Raw genomic sequence first — 25,580 nt, 5'->3', positions numbered from 1 at the left:
ATCATGAACCCAGTACCCCTGTGTTTTGAGCAGGACACGTACATGAGGGTGAGGTGAGGAGGGGTGCTGTATGCTCTGCTGGTCGACGTGCTTTGCTGGTTGTACTCAGAGAGTTTGGGGCTATATCTGGGTGCTCACCCCCCAGCCCTGTGAACCCTGGAGGCATTATATGGGATGTCAGAAATGCTGATGGGCCTGTATATGCTTAAGGCACTCGGTGCTTCAGGGGCTGGGCTGCAGCAAACTGCAATTTTGAAGACCTTAATTTGTCCATGATTGTCCCTGAGGGTCTGGCACTGCTTTATGGATCTTTCTGGCCAAGAAAGTCATCCTCGGCACAGTCCTACAGTGCACCAGGCACTATGATTTGCATACCATTCCCCTCGGGGCAGTGATGAGCAGACAGATAATTGGAGACTGGTGGTGTTTTGAGAAACTGCGGTGAGGAGGGTGTACTTTCATGTGAGCACAGCCTGGTTTGTGGGTCTTCCTAGGCTCATGGGGTAGCAGAGGGCATGGTGGTGCAGCTCCTTGGCAGTCAGTCCTGTGCCTTCTGCCTCGACAAAATGCAGCTGTTATGTGTGTAAGAACAAAAGACTCTTGCAGAAGTTTCTGCAACTCTCAAACATGAATGGATAGTATGACCCTTGCCCATGCTGAGAGTTCCTTTTCCTGTCTGCCCTACCTCTACCCCCTTAACGCATCCATGTGAACATCTGGGTTCTCTCCTAACATTTATGATCACGTCATAACATTTGTTCCCAAGCCAGCTGCCAGCCATTTGAAATCCATCACTTGCTGAAGTGTTTTAACTTCCACAGGTAAAAAGAGGAGTTCCCAGTGACCCCATTTTGGGGTCTTCAGTGATGCTCTTACGAGTTGAGCAGATACAGGTCCATCATCCTGCAGCAACTCTTGTATATTTTTTCCTGCACACCCAGGCTGTGAGATTGCTCCTGAGCTCATCTCTGCTGGAGGACCACTTATCATAGGTCATTGCTCTCCTGCACTGACTCTTACTCATCCTGCCCCTCTTTAGGTCACCAAACTGCAGACCATGGCTGGTTTTGCTGTCCCTCCTTTTACATATATCTTTCCATCTTTCTCTGTCTTGTTTATCAGTCACTGTGCTGGCTGAGTGCCAAAGAGATTTGGTTTTCATTTCTAAAGATCTTCAAAGTCCACCACCATCTCAGTGGTGCCAAGCTGTAGGACAAGAGGCAACAGGCAGAATTTGGAATACAGGAAGTTCCACCTGAATGGGAGGAAGAACTAAATTACTATGAGAGTGACTGAGCACTGGAACAAGCTGTCCAGAGAGGCTGTGGAGTCTCCATCTCTGGATATATTCACCACCCTTAGTAATGTTTGATCAGGGAGGTTGGACTAGAGGACCTCCAATGGTCCCTTCCAACTTTAACCATTCTCTGATTCTGTAATAAAAACGTGGTTTAAAGTCCTTTATACACAGAAATCAGCTCTGCTTGGTATGCTGTGCCTCTGATTTTGTTAAAAAGACTCAGGGTATCTTCAGCAAGGTACTCAGCCTCCCATGCTCACTCTGGTTGCTGGACGTTCATCTGGTTTCACAGTGCTTGAACCTGAGTAGGCTTGATGTGGATACTGCTTGAATTCCTATGGTTTGCCAAAAGGTTTTGTTCCTTGAAATTACTATTTCATGCACTCAAGTGACTGTTTTTCTCAGCCACAAGTATACGTGGATGCTGTGTTTGGGAGGGTGAGAGCTCTGAGACACTTTAGAGAAGTCCTTCACCTTTCTGTCTTTCATGCTGCTGTCAAGCCTACTGGAGGGTTTTAGCCTGGTCTCCCAGTCACCTAATGCATCCAGCATCCAGTGCAAAAGTGGACAGACATAGCTAAAAAGGCTCATTTTATTAGAGTCCACTCTATCCCCAACCTCTGACTCAGCCAGTATACTTTATTTCTCTGCATTCCTTTTCTTGTTAGAAAAACTGCTCAAGAAAAATTCCTTTCAAATAAGACTGTTAAGTACTGCCTTGCTTATATTAACTCTATGGAACAGCATTTGATCCCCTTTCCATAGCATTCTTTTGGAGAAATCAGCTGTTCAGGAGCTGGATGGGTGCCCTCTTCACTGGATAAAAAACTGGCTGGATGGCTGGGCCTAGAGAGTGGTGATAGAGTTAAATCCAACTGGTGTGCAGTCTCCAAAGCGCAGTACCGGGGTCAGTTCTGTTTAATATCTTTAATGATGATCTGGACAAGGGGATTGAGGGCACCCTCAGTGAGTTTGCTGCCCAGCAGAAAAGGACCTGGGAGTGCTGATTGACAGTGGCTGAATATGAGCCAATGTGTGCTTAGGTGGCCAAGAAGGCCAGTGGCATCCTGGCTTGTATCAACAGTGTGGCCAGCAAGACCAGTGACCAGGCACTGGTGAGGCTGCACCTTGAATCCTGGGTTCAGTTTTGAGCCCCTCACTTCAAGAAGGACATTGAGGGCCTGAAGCATGTCCAGAGGAGGGCAACAGAGCTGATGAAGGGTCTGGAGCACAAGTCAGATGAGGAGCTGCTGAGGGAGCTGGGGGTGTTTAGCCTCGAGACAAGAAGGCCCAGGGGAAACCTTATGCTCTCTACACCTCCCTAAGAGGAGGCTGTAGCCAGGTGGAGTTTGTTCCCTTCTTCCAAGTAACACGTAATAGGATGAGACAAAATGGCCTCAGGTTGTACCGAGGGAGGTTTAGATTGGATATTAGGAAAAATTTCTTCACAGAAAGGGTTGTCAAACTGCCCAGGGAAGTCACTATCCCTGGAGGTGGAGTCACTATCCCTGGAGGTATTTAAAAGACGTTTAGGTGTGGCACTTAAGGACATGGTTTAGTGGTGGACATGGGGTTGGACTCAGTGATCTGAATGTTTTTTCCCAATCTAAACGATTCTGTGATTCTGTGACTCTATGAATGTTTGTAACTGGAAATGTTACAGCATGAACGTCTCATACAAAGCGCCATCTGGTGCCTCGCTGAAAGCTTTGCCTCCCCTGTTAAATAATCAGTGTAATCATACAAGCCTGAAAAGCCTAAGGCCAATTTTTATGCACAAAAACTGAGGAAGAGATATTTAATATTCTGATGGTCTTGTTAAAATTCCTTTTTCATGTGTTTCATTTAAACCTTAAAACTTCCACTGAATCGCTGAATTCTTGGGCTGGGAATACATTATTTCAGCTTTAGTCCTTTCTTTTCTGATTAGTAAAATGGCAATTAGTTGCTGAACAAACTAGTTGCCACTGATCCCAGCAGTGAATTTTTTCCTGAACAAAATCATTAGACCTTGTTTATGCTAATAAGTTCCTTGTGAATCTGTGGGATGGCTTCAGGCACAATCCTTGTGACAAAAAGAACATTGTGCATCTGACTGTTCAGTTCAGAGCTACTGGAAAATGTGTCTTACATAACACAGATGAAAAAGATCAACAGTTTCAGAGTCATCATCTATAGTTCTAAAGGACATTACAAAGGAGGTTAATTAATTTAATACACTGGTAACATGGGCTAGGAAACATAAAATAAGCTCTTCCATTTATGTAAAATTGTGATGTTTACAAGCTCCAGAGAGGTTCCATGAATGGAAAAATGAAATACACATGTTTAAATCAGTAGAAGTCATTCATAATGCCGTATTTTTTGGTTTTGTTTGTTGTTGGGTTTCTTTTTCTGAATGGAATTTTTAACATATGTAGGAACTTTCTTTCAAAAGAACTGAGGACCTCTGTGTTAGAAAGATATACAGGAACAGCAAAAGCTGAGAGCAAAAATTGAGAGCATCTCTGAAATTAACACTTCATGTATTAGTTTGGGCACTCAAAATTGGCCACCTGATTTGAAAATTCAGTTGTGTTTTGCCTGAGTCCCTTAGTGATCCGAAGGTCCTAGCTTGGAGGAGAGCTTGGGGCTGCTGATTCCCATATTTTCCTCTGAAATCATGAACTTCATTAGTTAAGATACATAGGCAACACCACTGAGTAATTTTATTTGTGACACTTCAGGTTTCCCTTCTGCTGTGGTCACACACTGCTGTACTTACCTAGTTCTTGGGGATGGAGTTGTTTAACCACAGGATATACCAGAGGCTAAGAGTGAAGAATTTTATAGGAACAGCTAGTAAAACTTTTGATGATTACTTTTCTCTAGACCTCCATGCACAGCTTTTTGCTAGAAAAATAGTGCCTATTGCAACTCTTTTTTTTTCAGCCCAGCTAGTGATAAAGTGAATGTTAGAAGATGCATCTTGAATTCACAGTCTCAGCTTGTGCAAGGAAAAGGAATACAGTGTCCTGGTGTAGGAATTTTCAAGCTAATTACATTGCCTTGAGCCTTGCAATGCAAAGTTGCAGCTGCACAATAGAGCCACTTTCAGTTAAGAAACTGCATAAAAAAGGATCAGGTCCTAGCAAAGGCTGGCAGGCTGAGATTCAGGCAGCAGAGAAGGGGTTTTTTCAGACTCTGTCCTGTAAAGCTACACGGTGTGGGAGGGGAGTTATTTCAGCAGGTAAAAGTCACCTCTAAACAAAGCTCAAAATTGTATGTGTTTAATACTGCAAGATATTCTAAAGAAAACAGTACTGTGTCTCTTAATGCCAGTATAGAATATGGGACAGGTCCCAAGGGAAGCTCAGTCCATCCGAGGGCTTGCAAACCTTGACTCTGTCCCTTTAAATGTAATTGTTAGTAAACACTTCCATGAAAGAAGCTTTCATCAGAGAAAAAAAAAGTGGCAAACTGCAGCGGTAAATAATTTGCCTTGGCAAATAATATTTAAGCCACTGATTTGAACCGTAATTCTGTTCAGCATTATCATTTGCTCTGTAAATAAAAGTGCTTATCCAAACAGCCAAGCTTTCTGTTGTTGATGAAAATGGGGAAATGTGGGGCAGAGGGAACGTGTCACTTCTCTTCCTTTCTGGAAGTCTGGGGTTTCCAGCTATTCAGATGAAACTGCTTGTGTTTCCATCGATACGAGCCTTGCCCTCCCACAGCAGAACAGCGTTGAAAAATATCCCCCCCGTCCCCCGCCCTGAAGGTGCCTCCAGTTTTGAGGCCTCTGCTCTGCAGCCCGGTGACAAACTGGGGGAGCAGAACGAGCCGGGAGCCCCCCAGAGCCTCCTGCCCGTGTAGGGTCAGCGGCTGCGGCCAGAGCCGAGCGGAGCCCCCCGGGTGGCCACACCTGACACCCACCGGGGTCACTTCTGGGGGTAGCATCGTGAGATCTGCATTTCGCAGCCCTCAGCGAGCTTCCCCCCGCTTCTTCTCTGAGCCAGATGGAGACGCATTTGGTTTCCCTTTTAAGCATGTTACTTTTGCGAGGAGAATAAAACGAGCAGGAACAGCTATTGGCCGCAGCGGCACAAGCGAGCCCTGCTCTGCCAGAGGAAACCACATAAAAGCGCGCGGGTGCGCGTTCGGGGGGAGGGCGTAGCGAGGGATGATGCCTGAAGCTTCTTGCACTCGGAGCTGCGATTTGTGAGTGAAACATGATGAAATCACCCCCTGGACAAATCACACGAGTCTGTCAACCTCACCAGGTGGGATTACTCGTAGCTAATAGCCCGAACTCCCCGAGCAAACAGAGAGCTCTGCGCTCACTATAAAAAAAGGCGACGGTGCGGCGCAGGCTTTTCAAGAATTCCCTGGTATGGCTAAGCAGGGCTGCGTCCACTCGCACCAGGTATGGGAGGAGAGGAGCGTGTTTGCTTTTAGAGGAGGAGTAGCCCGTCTCTCCTGAATAAGTTCCTACAAAAAGGAGCGTTTCAGCTTCAGAAAGAGATGTTTTATTCATAAACCCTTTCTGGTTTATGTTACTCTCCAACGGTGACGCTGTCAGCTGCTGCTCCAGTGATGGGAACTGCCGTGCTGGGGAGCTCGAATGTACTGAGGACCATCCCTGCCCTTTATGCATAATGCTCTTAGTGCAGCAGTCCTGCTTCTTGCACAGTTTGCTTACTTTGCTGTTTTACTTTTGCAGGTTATATCCTTATTTGCTTTTGCCTTTGGAGTAAATGTCTGCATGGGATTTACAACAAACCGATTTAGGAGATCTGAAGAATGGGATGAGGGCCCGGTGTCAGGTACAGTAACAGACATAAATTGTACATTACCATATTCCCTTATGTTATAGACGGTGGTTAGAAACCATTCCTACTTTGTAACAGTAGTTTGCTTGTTCCTTTTCCCTCTAGGATATAGAGAAGAATAAATAACTCGCTGAGCCCGAGTCAGTTGACCTTTGGGACTCACCTATAGGTCTCCTATTTACTTAAACTTTTGCTCTGTGTGCATGTGACTATGGAAAATTTAGCTTATTTTAGGACTGAGCACTGTCAGTCTCACAGAGACTGGTCTCGTCAGCTCCTCTGAAGTGTTTGCAGTGTTTTGTACTCTGCACGGTTTCCTTCTAGGTCTAAGAGAAACTCCCTGATGGCTTTAAGGGTGTTGGGTTTATTTTGGTAGCTACTGAAGCGGTTTCTAGAAACTTGATTAATGCTTTCAAGAGGCACTGGTGAGAAAAGCTTTTGAGATTTCTGTGGCTCCTGAGGTCATGCTGGTTTGTGAACAGTAGACGGCAGACATCTGACGGCGGAGAGGGCCGGGAGAGGAGAGCAGGTGTTCGTGCAGATGTGCTGTCACCGAGTCCTGTGTTTTTCTTATGCCTTCTACTTTTTTCTTTGGAAGAAAGCAAGAACATGCCTCAGGAGAAGCTATTATTTGTGTTGTGGGGCGGTATAGGGTTCTCTGAGCTCAAGCATAGCCCAAATGGAAAATGTATGAACCAGAAAACTAGTCTTTTTTAATTAAAAAAAAAACCCCAGGCTTGACTTGTGCCTCTGTTCCTTTGGCAGGAGAAAGGAAACTTGCGGTCATTGACTTAGAGCTGGTTAACGTAACTAAAGTGAATGGGTTTCATTTGCAATGCCCGTCTGTAATGATAGCTTGTGAATTTAAGTTATAAAATCGTTTACCGTGGCCAGAGTTCGTTGTGTTCATGGTAATGTATCTGTGTTCTTCTGTCCTTGTCTTTGAGAAATCGGTGTCTAATCGCAGCCACAATCAGGGTTGCTGGTCACTGAGTAGGGACACTTCAGGTAATCAAAAAGATAGTGGCTGTTGCTTTTGATCTTTATTTTTCAAGCAAATTGTTTTTACTGATATATTTTTTTTAAAATCTTCTAGGATGTTAACTGTAGACCAGATGGGTAGTGTATGCAATAGTGATGGGAAGGATTTGCATTTCAAGTGTTCAACACCTGAGTGCCAGTTGCTTTGCTTTCAGTGGTGACTGTCTCGGGCAGGGTTTTTGCTCATGTGGGTTTTGCTGAAGCCCCAAAGGTCTGATATTGGGGTCCCATTGCAGCTGATCGATGCCCACTCTGCTGAGTCAGCCAGCACTGTTCAGTGCCACCAGGGCTGGGGACAGTAGCTGTGTGCTCCTTCCAATAGCAGGAGGATTAGCTCAGCATTCCAGAAAAGTAGGAAGAAACACAGGATCTCTTGCAGAAGAGATGGGGTCACTTCTGGAAGTCTATTGAAAATTTGCTTACAGGTGGGATTGGCCCAGCACCTGGCATTGAAGTAGTCTGGTCAAGGGTGCAATAATGAGAGACAAAACTAATGAAGGATTTTGTCCATTCTGTGTTTATGTAGCTCGGTTACTTTTATTGTAGGCAAAAAAACAATTATTGTAGGCCGAAAAAACAAAGAAACCCCCCCAAAAAACCGTAATAGCAAAGAACAAAGAAGTATAGTCGCAGTAAATTATAGACAGTAAAAAGCTACACTGGAGATATGCATTTTTTTTTAGCAGACTAAAAGAATTGTGATCAAAGAACCTAGTCACTCTTAATTGCATGACTTCCAGTTAGAAGAGTAGTCCAGTGAAATATATGGAAAAAAAGATTAGTATAAATTCTTTTTTAACTTCACTCTTCTTTAGCTTATTTGCTTCCAAGTGTCTTGGTGTTGATAATTAATTATATTGACAAAACACTTTCTTTACCAAGGATTATTGTATTTGTTATTACTCCAGAGGTATACCATGATTGTAAGCAAATTAGTTCTCATCAAGTACAGAACTCTGCTATGAGCCAAAAACAACGTTTTTTCCTAGTCTCTTGTAAATGCATGCCAAAGTACCACCATAATGCCTGAAACACCCCTTGTTCTCTTTTTACAGTGTACAGATGTATGTCTTTATACACTTGAGGTGTTCAGTATTTGTACCCAACAAATTATTTATTTGAAATAAAGTTTTTACTTAAAATTTCTAACAGATATTAGAGAACCAAAGCTCACATTTCTTCATAACTTTGTAAGTTATTTGCTTTATGAATTTTCTAGCAATCTTTTTAAGCACTTTCAGGGGAAATGGCCTTAGTAATCTCTTGAAGCATGATTCTTGGTCATAAAAGGATAACTTATGCTTTGGAAGGAAAAACACTGGAATTTTTCTGTCCCTTCTCACTGGAGTTTTAAGCATGCCATTAAAAATGGAATCATACCTTTCTTCTGTTGGCACACCTAAAATGTATTTTTTTCCCTTATCTGACTTTTCATTTGGATGTAACTCATTGCAAAAATGAAATGCAAGTTCATAATACGAATATTATCTAGCAGAACTAGTGCTCCAGATGTTTTGTATAAGTATTTGGTTGTTCCTTATTGGTTCCATATGGGATCCATAGGATCCAGAATGGCAAATTGGTACCAGGTAGTCTCCTTCCTATAACAATTCTGTAAGCATGTCTATATTGTGTAGTCCTGTTTTAAACACTACTGCAAATAAATTTATTTTATTATTTTTAAACCTCTTAATCAGATGGAATCAAAGGAAATAGTTTGATATGGCACTTTCTAAGAGAAATAATACCTTTGAAATGGAAATGTAACAACTGCCGTGAACTGAATCACAAAGGCACTATTATTGCCCTATTTAACTTCACTTTCTAACCTATGACACAGAAGAAAACTAGATGGCTGTTTTGACCTTAGTGGCAACAGAAGGAGTGTACAGAAAGCAATGTGAAAAGCTTTATGTATGAAATACAGAAGGAAGGATCATGCTGAGGTCCCTGTGCCTGCTGCACAGTCTGACTGCAGGAACTGTGGAGGGATGCAGGAATTTTTGAAAAGGACTTTAAACTGTGTAAGTTTGTTCTGTACAGGGGTTTCTGTTAATTTGAAAATGCTCACCAGGGATAGAGCTCCGGATGATATATTTTCCTACTATTTTGCATGCGCCAGTACCTGTGCCATGGCATTGTGCACGACCTGAAAATCATGGTCTGGCTGCAAAGGCAAGGTCAAGCATGAGAAACAAAGGAGTGATCTTAATGTATTCAGAGAAATTAACCAAATCCTCGTTTGTGCTGTGATATGGAAAGTGTCTTACATTGACTTAGGAGGTGTGACTTGAATTTGCTAAGTGATTTGGGATAATTTGCTACATCAGTAATGAGGTGGTTGTCAAGAGATATGAAGAAAATAAGACAAGGTAGGTGGGTTAAACCTTTCTTACATGAAACGGAAACCCTACTTGCAGTTACAGAAGATGGAGCTAGAAGGGGCCTTGAACAGCCATGTAGACCTCCGTATCACAAGACCTGGTCAGTTGTTACAGAAGTGCTTCTGACAGATCTTGGCCAAGCCCTTCTTCAAAATCTCCAGTCTCAGAGATTGCACAGCTTCTGTGGGCAGTGTGTTCTGGTGGTTTCCTGATACAAATGAGCTGCTCTGTACAACAGGTAGACACTCCTTGAGCTGCAGTTAACTGTCTGTTATGTAATCTGCAGTCAGATTTACACCTTCTCCTTCCTAAAGACATGTTGTTGTATTGGTTTGTTTGTTTTTTTTAAATCTTCTGAAAAGATCTCCCTCTCAGCCCTTTGAAATGAAAAGGGTAATGTCCCGAGTAACTTCCAGGTAGCTGGAAGGATTATGTGCTGGTATGTAACACCTTCGAACTCCTAATACTCTTGATTCGAAGCTTACTGGATCTGTGATAACATATTACCTAGCTTCCAAGAGAGAAAGTAGTGGAAGAGGTTAGATAACATGAATATATTTTTTGGTAATAGATTTTCAGAAGTATTTGACCAGAAGCAGCTCTCATTAAAAATAAGGACCAAGGCTTCATAGCCCTGAAAATATGAGTGTTAACAGGATTTGAAACAATTTTCATGTGATTGGTTTCTATCATAGCTTTGTGACCTACTTATGTGAGCAAAGAAAATACTGATCTGTGTATTGCCAGCACAGATACACAATCTTTACCTCCTTGGAATTCCAGATGGCCAAAATACTGATGGCTCACTTAGAGCGTGCTTGCAGGGTATGTATCTGTCGAGTGAAACTTCACTGTGTGTATGTTATTTGCCATGAGCATTGCTGACCTGATTGGAAAAAAACCCAAACGTTAAAGCAGAGAGACAAAGTTATCTGCTACTACCTTTTCCAGCAGTCACATGAGTGTGCCTAGACACTGCCATGATCCACGACTGCAACCACGGTATGTTTGGGTTTCTTACCTGTGATCTTGCTGTAGCATTGATTTTCTGACAGGATTACTCCCTGAAGTGGTTTGTGCTGGTGTCCAGCCAGTGCCACTCCAGGGGAAGTGGTGGAGCAGTAGTGCTTGGAATGGGAACTGGTGAGACATCAGCTGCTGCAATGTCACCTCCAGACTCTCCCTTTGTCATCTTTTCCATCCATTCTCAGTGGTTGGTTAATGCCATCTTATTTGGGAAGAGATTTCCCTTCAGTTTATGTGGAAACTAAACTTTCAGCTATGTAAAAGTGCAGGGGGAAAAATACATAAGAAAATATCAGAGCAAGTATTTCCCAAAAGTGCCATTGCGTCAGTACTCTAAAAGTCATACTGCTAATCACAGTGAGGTTTGCCAAACCCGAAACCAAACCATGGCCTAAAAGAAAACAGCACACAAGACAGTTTCAAATACTTAATTTTAATAGGTTGCTCAAGGAACAAAAGGCATTGTGAAATTTTCCTTGGAACACCTCTGTATTTAAAGGATGACATACATTCCTTACTTTATTTCATGAAATACAATTAACCCTAAAGAAAAGCACACAATTTTCTTATTTCATATAAGCTGCTATGTGGAAGTCTCTTATAAGAAAAGCTTTAAAAATACATAAAGTGTATAAAATAGTAAGGTTTAAGAAAAGAGCAGATAATATATCAGCTTTGATACTAATGGCCCTTACTAATAAATTGATTATTGAAGTCTAATACATTATTCATGGTTTTCAGACTGGCAGTCATTCATTTACTTATACACATAATAATTATTAATTTCATAAATACTTCTGGTTTTAAGTTTTTATAAGTTGGTGCTTTGCAGAAGCCCTCCAAAAAGCCTTGCTTTGTTTCTCTGTTAATTTATAGAGCATTTTAAAGTTTTCTTTCACACTTCACATTGATTTGACACCTTCCAGTGTAGCAAACCAAGTCCTGCTGTCTGCATGTAGATTAATTGGAGTCCTTTCCTATGTAAACTGCCCAGCCAGCCATGAAAATGTCACTTGGTTTCTGAAAACAAAGGCCTGCTTCTGTGGAATAGCTACAGCTCCTGGAATGGGGCCTTGGAGACTTCAATACATTTCTGCTAATGATCTCTTGATTGTTACAGAGGTAAAGCCAGGGCTGTTTCTTTGCAGGATGTTATCACAGCATGCTGCTTCCTTTTTTTTTTTTTCCCTCTACCAAAAGAACAACTTTTTGGGAAGTTGTTCTTTTTTTGTTTCATTTCTTCAAGCAATTCTTCTCCTCTCCTTGCTCCCTTCCCTTTACCAGACCAAGTGTCCAAGGTCTTGCTCATTCGAGTGACTTAGGGCTGAGCTGCCTGTCCCATCACTGCTAGCCTGACAGCCTGTTTCTTGTTCCACACAGTCCTGTCAGATTCCCCCTGGATCAATACCTCTGGCTCCTGCAAAAACAGATGCTTTGAACTTCAAGAGGCAGAGCCTCCTGGCTGCCGCTGTGACAACTTGTGCAAGAGCTACAACAGCTGCTGCTTCGACTTTGATGAGCTGTGCTTAAAGACAGGTATGATGGGTCTCCTGTCCTGCACTGCCAGGCACTGCTGACAGTGGTCAGCACCTGCTTGATAAGCCAGCACTCCTTGCCATAACCTGCATTTCCTCCTCACCTTACCTTGGCTGGGCAGGCTCAGCTCAGCCCAAAATTCAGACCATGTTTCCTTGCAAGGAGCAGTAGGAATGTGCACCTATCACCCCTTGTTGCAGGGACAGAAAAAGCAAGGTATTATTCATACCACATAGAAATGCAGATCTTCTGACACTAAATTAAGAGCAATAATCAGTGTTTAGGCGCTGAACTCTGACTGAAAACTGATCTCTAGTTTACAATCAAAAGCCATGGTAAAAACTGGACATTGGTCATTTTTTGTCAGCCATCCTTTTTCATCCCAACTGATAATACTGGAGCAATTCAGGCTCACTTTTGAGGGTGCCTTGGAAGGTGGGAGCATTGAAGGGGTACAGGTCCTCTTGGAGCAGGGGACAGCCTGGACTTGCTACCCAAGCTCCAGACCCTGATTTCCTGGTGTAAGGATGCATATATCACACTGGTAGAAACATTTGACTTCGATTCATTGGACCTTGGGGGATGGAAATATAGCAATGGGTTCACTTTCTTTTTTTGGTTGGTGGTTTTTTTGGTTTGTTTTTTTCCTTTTTGCCCATGAGTCATAGGCAAGGAAAACTTCAAAGAGAGACATGAATTATTTTATACTTCTTAGCAAAATGCATTTAAATTATTGTATCCATCGCCTTCAGTGTTTGCACAGTGGTCAGAGTTGACACAGGTGCCTTTTTATTTTTGGCATTGAACTTAACCTTGCCTTATTGAAGTATTACACTTACTAAGCAGCCAGAAGAAAGTCTAATGATTAAAAATATCATTACCCATGGATGTGCCATGCTTGAAAGTCCTGACTTCCTCAGTTCTGTTTATGATCATATAATTTTCATAGACTGGCACTAAAAAAGGGTGAGCTAATCTGGTATGAAAAACAACTTTGGTCCCAGGCTAAAAATTTCGGCGTTTTAGGCTGATGCTGTTCCACCCCTGGTGTAAATGGCTGCCGAATGAGAGGCTCTTTTTGAAGACTTTCAGCACGATGTCTGCTACCAAAGGGCAGGATTTCAGTTCCTCAGCCTCTTGTCCACAGCAGACTCCTATGTTCACATATGCATATGGATACTTGCATAGCCCCTGGGACTGTTGTGCTAATGGTCATATACTCCCACAGGCATTTATTCAGGCAATTATCACATGTGTAATCTGTAAATATCACATACTTAGAGAAAAAAGCTCCAAGTGATGGAGGAAAGGGGACAAAGGATAAAAGAAATTGCTCTGATGCGTGCTTTTTTACTGGGTGCATGTTGTCTAAAGTGACTTTTTAAAATTTCATGGTTGGGCCTTAATGTGGAAACCATTTGTTTAAAACCATAAGCTCTTTTCCAGAGCAATGTACTACCCTTGAGAGAGCACCCAGTTTAGACAAGCCAGATCTTACTTTCATTTGCAAGATGAGAAAAGCTGAAGTTTAAACAGCAGCCATGCCCTGTTTTTTCTTGAAGAACAGCTCTTAGTTTTTCCTATGTTTGCAGCTGGTGCTGAATCTGCAGTATAGGTGAGGAACTGATGGGAATAAGGCATCACTTTGTATCAACATAGTCTCTTCTCTGCTCTCTTTATTTTCTACTGATTGAACTGGGGACTGTAGTAGTTGTGAGGACAAGCAAAGATTATTCAAGAAATACCAGAATTCTCAGTTTGTGCTTCAGGTCCCAGCATTTATCTAGAAAGAATTTTTTTTTTTTTTGTCTTTTCCACATTTTTTCGGCATTCAGATTGTACAAAGCCTGGAATACAGCACCTGAGGGTAGCAGAAATACAAGTGTGGTGGTGGAGGAACCCTTCTGCACTTGCAAGTGACAAGGGTCCTTTTTGTTTCTGGTTGACATACCTACTTTAATGACTAGAGTGTTGTCATTATGGCGTGAATGAATACTTTTTGTTTTGATTACAATCTCTCATTCTTGCTTTTATTGTGAATATTTTAGCTCGGGGCTGGGAGTGTACCAAAGACCGCTGTGGAGAAACCAGGAATGATGACAATGCTTGTCACTGCTCTGAAGACTGCTTAAGTAGAGGAGATTGTTGTACTAATTACCAAGTCGTTTGCAAAGGTACGTCTTTGGTCTTCCTACCTCTTATCTTTCCAAACCCAATAGTAGGCAGCCCTGTGGGTAAAAGGAGGAACACTCCTTGTTTTGCTTTGATTTGGATTTTATTTTTAGGAGGTGGGGGAAATGGGGAATCGCATTTGTAATTTTCTGGACACTAGCAGAGTTAAATACATACCATTTGTAGAAGGACGTTATCTTTGCCCGTAGAGATAGTGGTAGAAAGACAAGAGGCGCAGAGGTGGATGAAGAAGAGTTTAAAGCAAAGCTCCAAAGTGTTCAGATGCATTTGTCTGCATCGCAGGGAGTGCAGGGATATCTGATGGTCTCAGAATGAACAAGCATTCCTAGATATGTTATCTCTGTCCCAAAGACCTCTGTCCACCCCCACCACAAAAGCTACTGCCCAAACTACTTGGCCTGACATCTTCAGGCTTTGTTTCTCGTTGAAGAGAAGTTGCAAGAATCCAAGGGCTGTTATTCTCAGATGGGTGGCGTGGGCTTCAGATGACCATGACACACCGTGGCTGCAGAACAGCCTGCACTGCTTGGCGGCTGGATGGGCTATGAAGACTTAGTTTTCATGAACTGCTCTGCTCTTTTGGAGTGTATCCTGCCTGTCTAGTGTGGCTGCCATTCACAGCAGGTTTTCTGATCCTTGGTAATGAGCTCTACAGGTGTTTGCTTTTGTACCTCAGCTAGTTCTTAGGTTTTTTCATTCATTAGCTTTACTGGGGCAAGGGTTACGGTTTGAAATTGTTTCACCATTCTAGCTAAATGCATGTGTTCACAAAATTATAATACTCCAGATCCATCCATACACTGAACACGGGATTTTTTTGTTTACTTGGGTTTTGCTGTTGGGAATCCAAACGAGGTATATATTTTCCAGCAAATCCCTGTAGATTGTCGTTCCCCTTCCCAAAGAAACCTGAAGCTGAGACCACTTAAATACTGGTATAGTTTCCAGTTCCTGCCTTTTTTGAGAGCTCCCTCTCACAAGGGTCAATACAGGAGTTTCTATGTCTCCAGCTTTAATATATATATATATATATATATAATCTTTGTTTAATTGGCTAATAACAAACGATCTGAACAACCCTGGAACTCTGACAGGATAAGCCTTATGTGAGAACAGTGTTTCCTCTTTATTCAAGCATTTGCCTATCTGAGGATAGTGTGTTTGTTTTTTTTTCTTGGAAATTGTCCCTCCACCTCCTGTCATGGTCAGTTGGAATTGCTGCAGCACACATTTCCTGTAGTTTTTTTCTATGGTGGTTTTTGTTTTGTTCTGTTGATTGAACTGCCATTCCTTTAATAGTGCCAGGTTCAGGAAGCAGGCTTGTTAGGTAATAATTTGTTCTTTTTCAATTGACCAGTAAAAGTGCAAGTCATGAGCCACTCAGACAGTATTCAGCAGTGAAAACCTTAAGAAAATAGTTGATAACATGAAGTAATTTTAACTAATCTAGCTCTGAAAGAGTATTTAATGCTTTTTTTAGCTTGAGTCTCACCTGATCCATGAGCAGATCATCTCTCTAAACCAGCTGGAAACTATTTAGAGTTGTTTTTCTTCCCCAGAATGAATTTTATTTTGTGTCTTTAGCCAGCTGAATCAGCTCATGTAGACATCAGAACTGATGGGAAGAGGCTAGGAATTCACAGCCAGAACCAGCACTACCTGTTTTTGACAGATCAAAAATAAAAAAATTAAAATAGATGACCACTGTGCCTAAAGCATTACCACTGTCTCCTGCGGTCAAAAGGACACTTTTAACTCCAGTTTTAAGAGCTACTTGTAGAAGTGCTAGTTTGGTTATTTTTATTGAATAGAATATAACCAGATCACTTGTTCAGCTTTGTGAAGTTCTCATTCATGGGACGTATGACAAGTCAGTCCATTAACTGGAGCTAGACTTTTTTTATATATATATATCTATATATATATATTTTTTTTTTCTGTGAAACCTGTAGCTGTATCCACAGATTTTCATATTTTTTGAAACTCTAATGTGACTTTTCTGGTAGGAGAAACCCACTGGGTGGATGATGACTGTGAAGAGATAAAGGCTCCTGAATGTCCAGCAGGGTAAGTGTTTTGCTTGCACCTGCAAAGACAAGTGCAGCAAAGCCAGTGGTCCCCAGCTCTGCCCTGGACCTCTGGCCACCACATTTCTGCACTGGCCCTGTCATGCAGGGTGAATGACTGTGGGTTGGATGCTTTCCTGGGTTTCACTGTTTGTACATTTCGGCTCCTAATATTGTAATGCATTTGCCGTTATTTAGGCTCATAATATTGTAGTGCATTTGCCTTTGAGCTGCTGGGTGAGTGGTGGTGTATGATACGTGGGTTTGAACTCTTGGTCTTCAATCACCTGCTGCTGGTATTGCCTGCTTCATTTACATGCATAGGGAAGGTAGCCAGACTCCTCTAAAGTCAGTGGAAAGGCTTAGGTTGTTCTACTTTCAGTAAAATTCAGGTTAAGCCATATGTGAACACAGTTCAAGCCATTTCTCTTTCAAATGAAATTTTGTGCTTTTAGATTATGTTCTTAAATAAAAGGATTTCTAAATTGCAGTGGGGTACAGGCTTGACTTAGCTTGTATTTGAGCACATGAGTAACATGGAGAAAGTAAGCACTTTTGAAAGCAGTTGTCTCACTATTATCCCTAAAGGTAAACAGCTGCTTGAGTACTGTGTTGGGATGCAGCTCAGCCTGTGCTGTTAAGAGGATGGTTTGGAGAAGTTTCTCCTGGTGACAGTGACAGCTGCTAATCCCTCCAGCAGGTGGCAAACATTAAAAACCCAGGTGTGTCCATCTGTGACACATATCTGCCTGCTTGGGCTTAACTTTCAGTAGCAATAGTAAATCAAAAAGGTATTAAAGGGACATGAAATTCTGTCATCTTTAGTATGTTAAATGAATTGTGAGGCACAGTTCATTCTGAGGTCACTCAAAATGCCACATAGACTTCTGTTTGAGAAAGAAGACCAGCTATCATGAGACATGTGATTTTTAACCCAGACATTGTGTGCTGGGGTGGGTACTTGTGCACACTAATTTTCCTTCTATAAGCACTTGCTTTTATGGGTTATATGTTTTTAGCTGCTTGGGGAAGATGTCTTTTATGCTGGGTATCAGCCCTTCTGACTGAGTGAACACTGGCTGTTACTGAGTGAGGATTATCAGTTTCTGTTGGTCTGTTAAGTATGTTAAAGACTATAGCTATACAGTTTATATAGTAACTGAACTTGTAGATTTCCTGGAGGCTCAGTGAGCGAGCGGAAATTGAAAAAACTGAAGTTTTGAAATGTTGCCTTATATTGCTGCTGCTTTTGCCTTTAGCTTTGTCCGTCCTCCTTTGATCATCTTTTCTGTTGATGGTTTCCGTGCGTCATATATGAAGAAAGGGAACAAGGTCATGCCCAATATTGAAAAACTGAGTGAGTACATCTAGTTTCTCTCAATAAATGAAAGACAGTCTCTTGCAGCCCAGTTCTTTCATTCTTCGTTGAGGAATAGAAGGGTCAGCATGGAGATGAAATGGCAGAGGTCCCCTTTAAATTAGATGGTATCAATTGGTGACTTGAAAGCACCCTGATTAATGCAGCACACAGCTGCTGCTTTGGGAAATGCTGCTCAGAATAAGTGACCTTCATGAGGTTTTATCAGCAAAGAAAAGCATCTTTAGTACATGATACGTATCACGCACACTTACAGGTTAGTTGTATTTTTCATGAAAATTACAAAGTTTTCCACTTGATTCAGAAATATCAGAGGTGTGGATAAGTGGCTGCATGAGCTGTAGTTGGATGTGTCTTAGCTGGCTGGGGACATGCCCTCCACTCACTTCTCTCGAATTTGGCATCCCCCTGGGTTTGTGAGTACTGGATGCACTGCTTATGTGAGCCTCTCTGCTTTGCATGGTAGTTGGTGTGTGTGTGCCCATACTCATGAAAGGTATTGGGTTTTTTTCCTGTATATGTGCTGATCCTCATATTTGTGTAGCCAGCTATGGTTGGGTTCAATGATCTTGAAAGTATTTTCCAACCTGAATGCTTCTGTGATGTGGGGGCTGAGACCACAAAGCCCAGGGTGAAACTGCAGCTTTGGTGTATTTGTCACTTCAAATAAACCTGTGTTTTCTCATGTTGCTTTACTTAAAAAGGTACTTCCAATGACTCTGGATGGAGACTAGCTCAGGAAAAAACCGAGTCTATGGGAATGTAGCTGGTTCTGTAGTCACCTGGCCACATTATTTCAGTTCTTTCGTGTGAAGTACAAAGAGTGCGTGAGCAGATTTACTAGTGCCCTTACTGCTGTTAAGCAGCAGAAAGTTCATTTAAATTAGTTAAAATTTAACTAGTTTCTGCATCATTTTGAGTCACAGAAATTACTTTCTCTGGTTTCATTTTCCATGTCTAAGAGCTTTGCTTCCTCATATTTGCATGTGTATTGATTTTTCAGGATCTTGTGGAACACATTCTCCTTATATGCGACCCGTCTACCCTACAAAAACATTCCCCAACTTGTACACCCTTGCTACTGTAAGTCCCTGGAAAGGATTTTTTCATGATAAAATGTTGCAGTGGAATAGAAATGGTGGTTATGGGAATCAAGATTTTAAAAAATATGTGTCTTTATGTCTGTCCTTTTTTTGGTATTTATTTATTTTAAGTGTTTTCTTCATTTTGAAGAAAGAGTTTTAAAGTATTTTCTTCTACTCTGGAGTGCTGAAATGCAGTGTATCTCACTATAATACACTGTGACAGCTTTCCTGTGCTTTCTTATGCCTGCTTTTTTAGTTATTTGTACTGCTGTGTAATTACAGGTCAAAGTTTTCCTAAGGGGAAAAAAACCACCCCTGAAATCCTGCCCAGAATACAACCAGCAGTTGTTCCTTTGCTGGAGCAGCTGAAGTCAGTGGGGCTGACTTAGCAGTCAGTTTGCACTGTGCAGCTGCTGAGTGTGTCTGGATGCTCTGCTGGCCCTGCAGTGGCAGTGAGAGGTGCCATGGCTGTGCTGTGGTGGCAGGGCTGGCAGCCTGGCACCTGTGTGACACTCCACCTGCAGCTGCAATTGTGTCACCTTCCTTTTTTGGTGCAGCCACCTCACAAATGTTTGGATGAGACAGGAGGGTATGGAGAAAGAATAGGTTGGGGTGGGAGAGGGCCCAGAGAAAGGAATTTTCCACTCTTCTCCCTAAATTGCTTTTACTGCAGGACAAATTGTGATATAAAGCCATGGTTTTGGGTGACTTGGCTCAGTATTTTTTCTTGGAAATAACTTATCTCACAGAAACGCTCATGAAGATAAATATTGTAAAATGGAAATGCTAAGTGTTACTCTTGCAGGCAGAGAATGAATTACTGTGTCCAGAAAGGGTGTTCATGAAGAGGAACTGAACGTACAAATCCATCTTCTTTTGATACATTTTTGCTTTTTCTTTGATGACCTCAAACTAACTTTTAAACAATGTGAAAAACTTGAAAGTACTGAATAACAGGAGTTTTTATGCTTTTTAGCACAATTCAATAGTCTCTTACTGCTTTCATGACTACAGCCAGATTTAAATGTGCTTATCTGAAAGTATAAAAAAACTTTTCTGGTATGTAGTTAGAAAGATACTTACTTTAAAATAATTTAGTGGTATTTGCAAATAGCTACAAAGCATTGCACTTGTGTGCATTAGGGTTTTACTAATTAATCTACTTCTGCACAAAGGGACTCTATCCTGAATCACATGGGATTGTTGGCAATTCGATGTATGACCCAGTGTTTGATGCCAGCTTCAGTCTTCGAGGGCGAGAGAAATTCAATCACAGATGGTGGGGAGGTCAACCAGTAAGTTTCAAATTCCCTCCTCCTTCTTTCATCCTCCCTCTTCTCCCCTCCCCCTGTGCTGTGGAACATAGCCAATAATAATAATTAAAAAAAACATATGTGAACAATTTGTACCTAATCCCTTCCCCCCCACCCTGGCTGCCCCTCTGTCTATCAGTTTAATGTAATGTTTTTAGTTGGCTTTTGCTTTTCAGAATAATAAATCCATTGACTATGGAAAGGTGCTTGTACTGATAAGTATAAATTAGATGCAGCTAGGAAAAGCCCCTCACTTGAGGCAGCAGTGTAACACTATAATTTTGTTACTATAGCATAATGTTTCCTTTTCATTCTAAGTTTCTCGGGTTTTTGTACTAGTAATGTTCTTGAGCAGTTTTAGTATAAATATTTTGCCAGCGTTGCATGGCACAATTTTGTAACTATTAGTTAAGTCCACAAGTAATCACTGTTACCTGACTTACTGCAGAGGCTATGGAAACTTGAGAATTAATTTCTGCCTTGAGTACAGCAGCAGAGGGTGAACTAGGTTTAGTCTCTTAGATAAGTATTGAATTTGGTTTGTCTAGCTCTGAATCCTTATTCTGGGCAAGGAGATGGAGTCCTTCAAAATATTCTGTTATTACAGCTAGGATAGTCTCCTTGTTTCTGCTACACTTTCCCCTGTTAGTACATGTTGTGGTGGCTTGCTTTGACAACAGAAATAAAACCAGTAAGTTTTAAGTGCAAGAAACCAGGGTGCATGCACATTTCATTGCACTGATTGCTTAGGAACTATAGTTTAAATGCTCTCTGACCAGTTACCCTCACAAAAAAGTAGGATGGTAGAGTTGAGGAAATCAGAACGGGTTTGGGAACACCATAATCTGTCATTTGCTTGCTAAATTGATCAGTATCATCCCCCAAATCTCTTAAGAGAGAAATATGCCAAGAGACTAAAGGAAGTTACTTGGATAGTTGTAGGCTTAGCAAGTATGTGTATTGGCTGCGTGTCGTTTAGTCCACAACAAATGTTAGACAAGGCAATTTAGAGCTGCAGGCAGATATGTGTCTGGCTGTAGCTGAGCCAGAATGAGGTATTTGTGCTGTTGCACAATCTTGTCAGTGAGTGTAGGCACTGCCTTGTCTAGCTATCACCTGGCTTGGCTTTTGGCATGGGTGGTGAGGAGTGGAGAGGGTGAGGAACATACCTATTATCTATCCAGATGTGAGCAAAGAATCAGGATCAAAACTAGGAGCAGTGAAAACACAAAAGTGTGTAACCTCTTTATCTCAGCTAAGGCCAGAGCCACACAGTTAAAACCTGCTGCAGCCTGGAGTTGAGCTCATATACAATCCTGTGGCTCAACTGCTGTGTGACAACGCATTAAGAAGCTGGAATTTAATTAAGCATCGTGAATTTAATTCTGCATCTTACCTTAATCATGTTTAGGTAGGAGTTAGTGGAGAACTAACTGTTGGGGCTTGTACAAATGTCCCTACTTTCAAACTCTGATACTTCAGAAGTACAATATGTGTCTTCATCACCTGCTGAGTTGTGTGGGTGGCATTGTTCATTCCCACACCTATGCTACTCCAGCAAATAAAAGACTTTGAGTGAAAAATGTCATCTGAAAAGAGTTCAAGGAAGTGACACAACAGTGGGTGACCTTATGTTGGATGAAATCCTCAGGATGGGGTATGTATGGGGGGTGTTGCTTACCCAAGCAGAGATGATAAATTAGTTGTTTTGAATAATTGTTAAAAAGGAAGCACACATAGTGTAATAAGCTTCAAACATCTTTGGCAAATTGGAAGCAAATGCACAGAGGAAGCGCTATAATATAATCCCTGTACACATAATATGAGGGAAACCCATAAGTTTGGCAAACCTGATAGAGTGGCCACAATGGCTGGGTAAGGAGGTGATAGATCTCTTGCAGAAATACATTATAAACTATGCTCTCTCTGCATGTGCAGGAATTGCACATTTGATAAGACAACTGCAGATTTTTATAAGAGAAGTTATGTATTGGTTAGATACAGTCAGTTTCTAACTCCTTTTGATAACTTTCTTCAAATATGACAATGATGGAGACTGCCCAGAATAGCTGGGTGTTGAAAGATAAGACAGTACGATTAGGGGGATAGGAACGGTTACCTGGTCTGTGTATCATAGGAGTCCTGTCTGTCATATCACATATTCAGCTGGCTCTTTTTAGGGTCTCAAACTGAAGTAGTCAAAAGCTGCAGAGTGGGATATGGTTTGCACAGGATTGAGAATTGCTGTTTTTCTGTGTAAGAAGGAGGAAAAGTGTTTGAGACTCCCAGCCTTGTATTATGGTTAAAACTGCCTAGAAGAGAATGTAATTTAAATTGATAATCTCTGAAATACTTTCCTGCTCCTGGAAACCAGCCTGCTGTATTTGGCTTTATGAAAATGTGGGGGGTTTGGTAGTCTTTCTTTCTTTAGTTGTTCTAATACTTGGTCTTTTGCTGGAAAACAGTCAGATTACCACGGACATCAGTGGGATTTGGCAGATGAGTATTTGAATGGTTTTGCTCCAGGAATTATGAGAAATTAATAGCATTAGGAAAGGAAGAAGCAGAGAGAAAGTAGCTTGGAAGTGTTTCAGGGTGCTGTAGCTGGTTATGTGACTTCCTGATTTAGTATACAACATTGATTTATTATATAAGCTTAAAACCACCTTGTTTTCAAAACAAAAGTGTTTCATAGGAAACAACCACAAAACTGTTCCTCATACTGCAACAGCATCTCACAGAAATGGTGAGCATCAGGGCCCATGGGGAAAAACTAAGTTGACTGCTCATTTTTCATGACACTGACATTCTGTTTTCATCCCAAGTAACTTTAGGCATTAAATTTAGGCCCCAGCTGTCTTTGGCTTCTGTTAAGCAGTAGTTTTCCATGTCTTGGTTTGATGGGGGTTTAGGCTTACAGTACAGACAATACATTGCTTTTTTTTTAGTGATCTTTCATGATCTTTAGAAATAACCCATTGGCCTCTCCAAGGTCATAAGATGAAAGGTATAAAACTGCTGGTCTGTGGTTAATGGGACAGAGAGACTCCTTCAGAAGGCAACCTGGCTTGGATCTGAGTTTGAGTCCGAAAGATGTCTTTGTCTTCAGAAATACCATAATTATAAGAGTATTGATGGATATTTAGGGTGCCTTTTATGTGGCTTTAATTGCACTATCAACCTTTTAAAGACTACAACCCTCAAAAAGGTACCAGCTTGAGATGTTGAGTTAATCCTTAAACATGGCCATGACATTCCTAAGTAACAGACAGCATGTGGTGAAGCTGTCTTTACAGTCTTCAAGGTATGCCTGTGGACATTAGCTGACATCACCCTGCACCTTAAGTTGATATTCCTGATTTATCCAAATTAATATATCAGTATTTAGAATAGAGCCAGTATTGCAATTCTGTTGATTTTGCCTGTCTAATGATTACAGAAGGAGCTTCAGAAAACTGTCATCTGCCTTTCCATCCTGAACAGGTTTTGCAAACACTTTGTTGATTGGTAGGGGAAGCAGGAGAGTTGTCTATAATTCCGTTTTATAAGTATTTCTTTTTATTCAGCTTGTGCCATGAACAAGCAACAGGACTCTGAGTCTGTCTATTTATTTAGTAGACTTCATGTACCAAAAATCTTCTGTCTGGGCAAGAAGGCAATGCTTAGTTGCCAAGTCTGTGAGAACATTTGTGTCCTGTAAGAAGTGTGGAAGGAGGCTACTCCATTTTACCTTGTTGGCAGAACAAATTGCAAACACTGCAGGAGTGGTGTTAATTCTACCTGCTCACACCAGTCTTGTACACATTTCTTTACTAGGAAATGCTGTGATTTCCTCCTTCCCACCTTTGCCTGGATGTGGAAAGGATTTCCCACTCTTGCATTACCAACTCTCCACTGCAGTGGGTGTGTGTGCTTCCTCTGCTCCTGACAGGAATCTCCTTCCCTGCTTGGTCGGTGGGAGCAAGCTTGCACAACTTGTTCCAAGATTGGACTTCAGAGCTGTCCTTCCCATCAGCCCTGACCCAAGATGTGCTGCTGCTGCCAACCCTTTAATAGTGCTACAGAGACTGGGCAGCATTTGCAAAGTTGTGGGCTCTTGTTTATTCATGTAAGATTAAAACTAGGGAGGTGTCCCACTTTCTGTGCAGGTTTTCAAAGAAAGGTCCACAGCTGTCTTGAATAACTCGGGGTGAAGTACCTTTGTACAAATGTGTCCAGTAGTAATAAGAAGAGAGAGCCTTGGACTTCCATGTTCCATATGGCATTGACACCTAACCTATTGCTTAGCCTTGTCTACTTTCACCCATAAGTAAAGGAGAATTGTAGTCATTCAATACAGAGGGTAAAAAAATAAAAGTAATTCAACTTACAGGAGATATTTCCTACATATCTAGGAAAGCATGTGTATAATTTCTTCGGACACTTGCCAGCATACTAGGTTTGAATCTGTGAATGCACAATTTAACAGGTCTTTCTGTATTGGAAAACCTGGATATTGTTGATTTCCTGTGGCATGGCATGAAGACAGAGTGGTTGGTCTTACTATTTTTCAAATATTTATTCCCCTTCTCTCTGCTTACGTGAATTAATGCAGAAATATGGCCTTTATATAGTTTGGAATACAATTAGTCTTGTCCCCTATGCAAGCCAAGAGTGGATATTTGACATAGTTAAATGTATGACTATAAAATTCTAACGTTTTACCAGTTAAACCAAATGTATTTATGTATGGCAAATAAATTACATAAGCTCACAAAGGGTACTGACCTGGCAGAACAATAACCCTTATTTGCTTCTTAATTTCAGTTGTTTTGAATGGACAGGGTTGAGAGGGCATCTGGTAACTTTTTTTTTTCCATTCTGCCCTGCAGCACGACTTGTGGTCTGCCTTGAAAGACAATGAATTTAATTTAAAGACAGTGAGAGGTGTTCACTGGTGATTAGGCTGTAGTAAGAGTTTGCTGACAACATTCCTGGTGGAGTTATTATTCTATAGCCAAAGTAGTAAATAAATTTATGTGCTCCCATCAGTTGCTCAAGTCTGTTGTCTAATTTTGCCTGTCCACTTAGGGGTCTGGGTAACAAAGGGTATTTTTAGTAGAAATAGCTACCATCAGATTAATCAGCACTGTCACAACTCTGAAGCATGCTGGGTATTTTGTTTAGAGCTTGGTCAATGCAAATAGAGATTCTTCCACTTCGATGGCAGCTGCTTCTCTGCATGCTGAAAGACACCTCTGCAAATGTATTCCTGAGTAGCATTTTTAGGTATGATGGTGGATAGTGTTGAATTTTCTTAATTTGGGTTTAAATAAATCAAAGGGCTGATGGTGGGGTTTTTTTCCCCTTCCCCTTAAAAGGCAAAGAAGAGCAGAGGTCCAGTAGTGGTTTGTTGTAAGCTTGAGCTGAATCAGGCTCTGCCTGCCAAAGTCAGGATGGAGTCATTC

At 41.5% G+C, this 25,580-nt stretch overlaps 1 protein-coding gene across 8 annotated transcripts in view; it reads left to right on the top strand.

Moving 5' to 3' along the window:
* Positions 1-25,580, top strand: part of ENPP2 (ectonucleotide pyrophosphatase/phosphodiesterase 2) — a 73,196-nt gene that overhangs the window by 10,696 nt on the left and 36,920 nt on the right. For 3 of the 8 annotated variants that reach the window (XM_085053456.1, XM_085053455.1, XM_085053454.1), the window contains exons 2-8: positions 6,003-6,105; positions 11,943-12,098; positions 14,147-14,272; positions 16,298-16,358; positions 17,617-17,714; positions 18,739-18,818; positions 19,996-20,115. In XM_085053456.1, coding sequence (XP_084909582.1) covers positions 6,003-6,105; positions 11,943-12,098; positions 14,147-14,272; positions 16,298-16,358; positions 17,617-17,714; positions 18,739-18,818; positions 19,996-20,115 — 744 coding nt within the window. The other 5 variants (XM_085053462.1, XM_085053457.1, XM_085053460.1 and 2 more) reach the window with 4 other exon arrangements.

This window comes from Lichenostomus cassidix, chromosome 2 (assembly GCF_008360975.1).
Source record: "Lichenostomus cassidix isolate B80296 chromosome 2, HeHo_3.0, whole genome shotgun sequence".
Classification (NCBI taxonomy): Eukaryota; Metazoa; Chordata; class Aves; order Passeriformes; family Meliphagidae; genus Lichenostomus; species Lichenostomus cassidix.
This window is presented reverse-complemented; position numbering and strand designations above follow the sequence as displayed.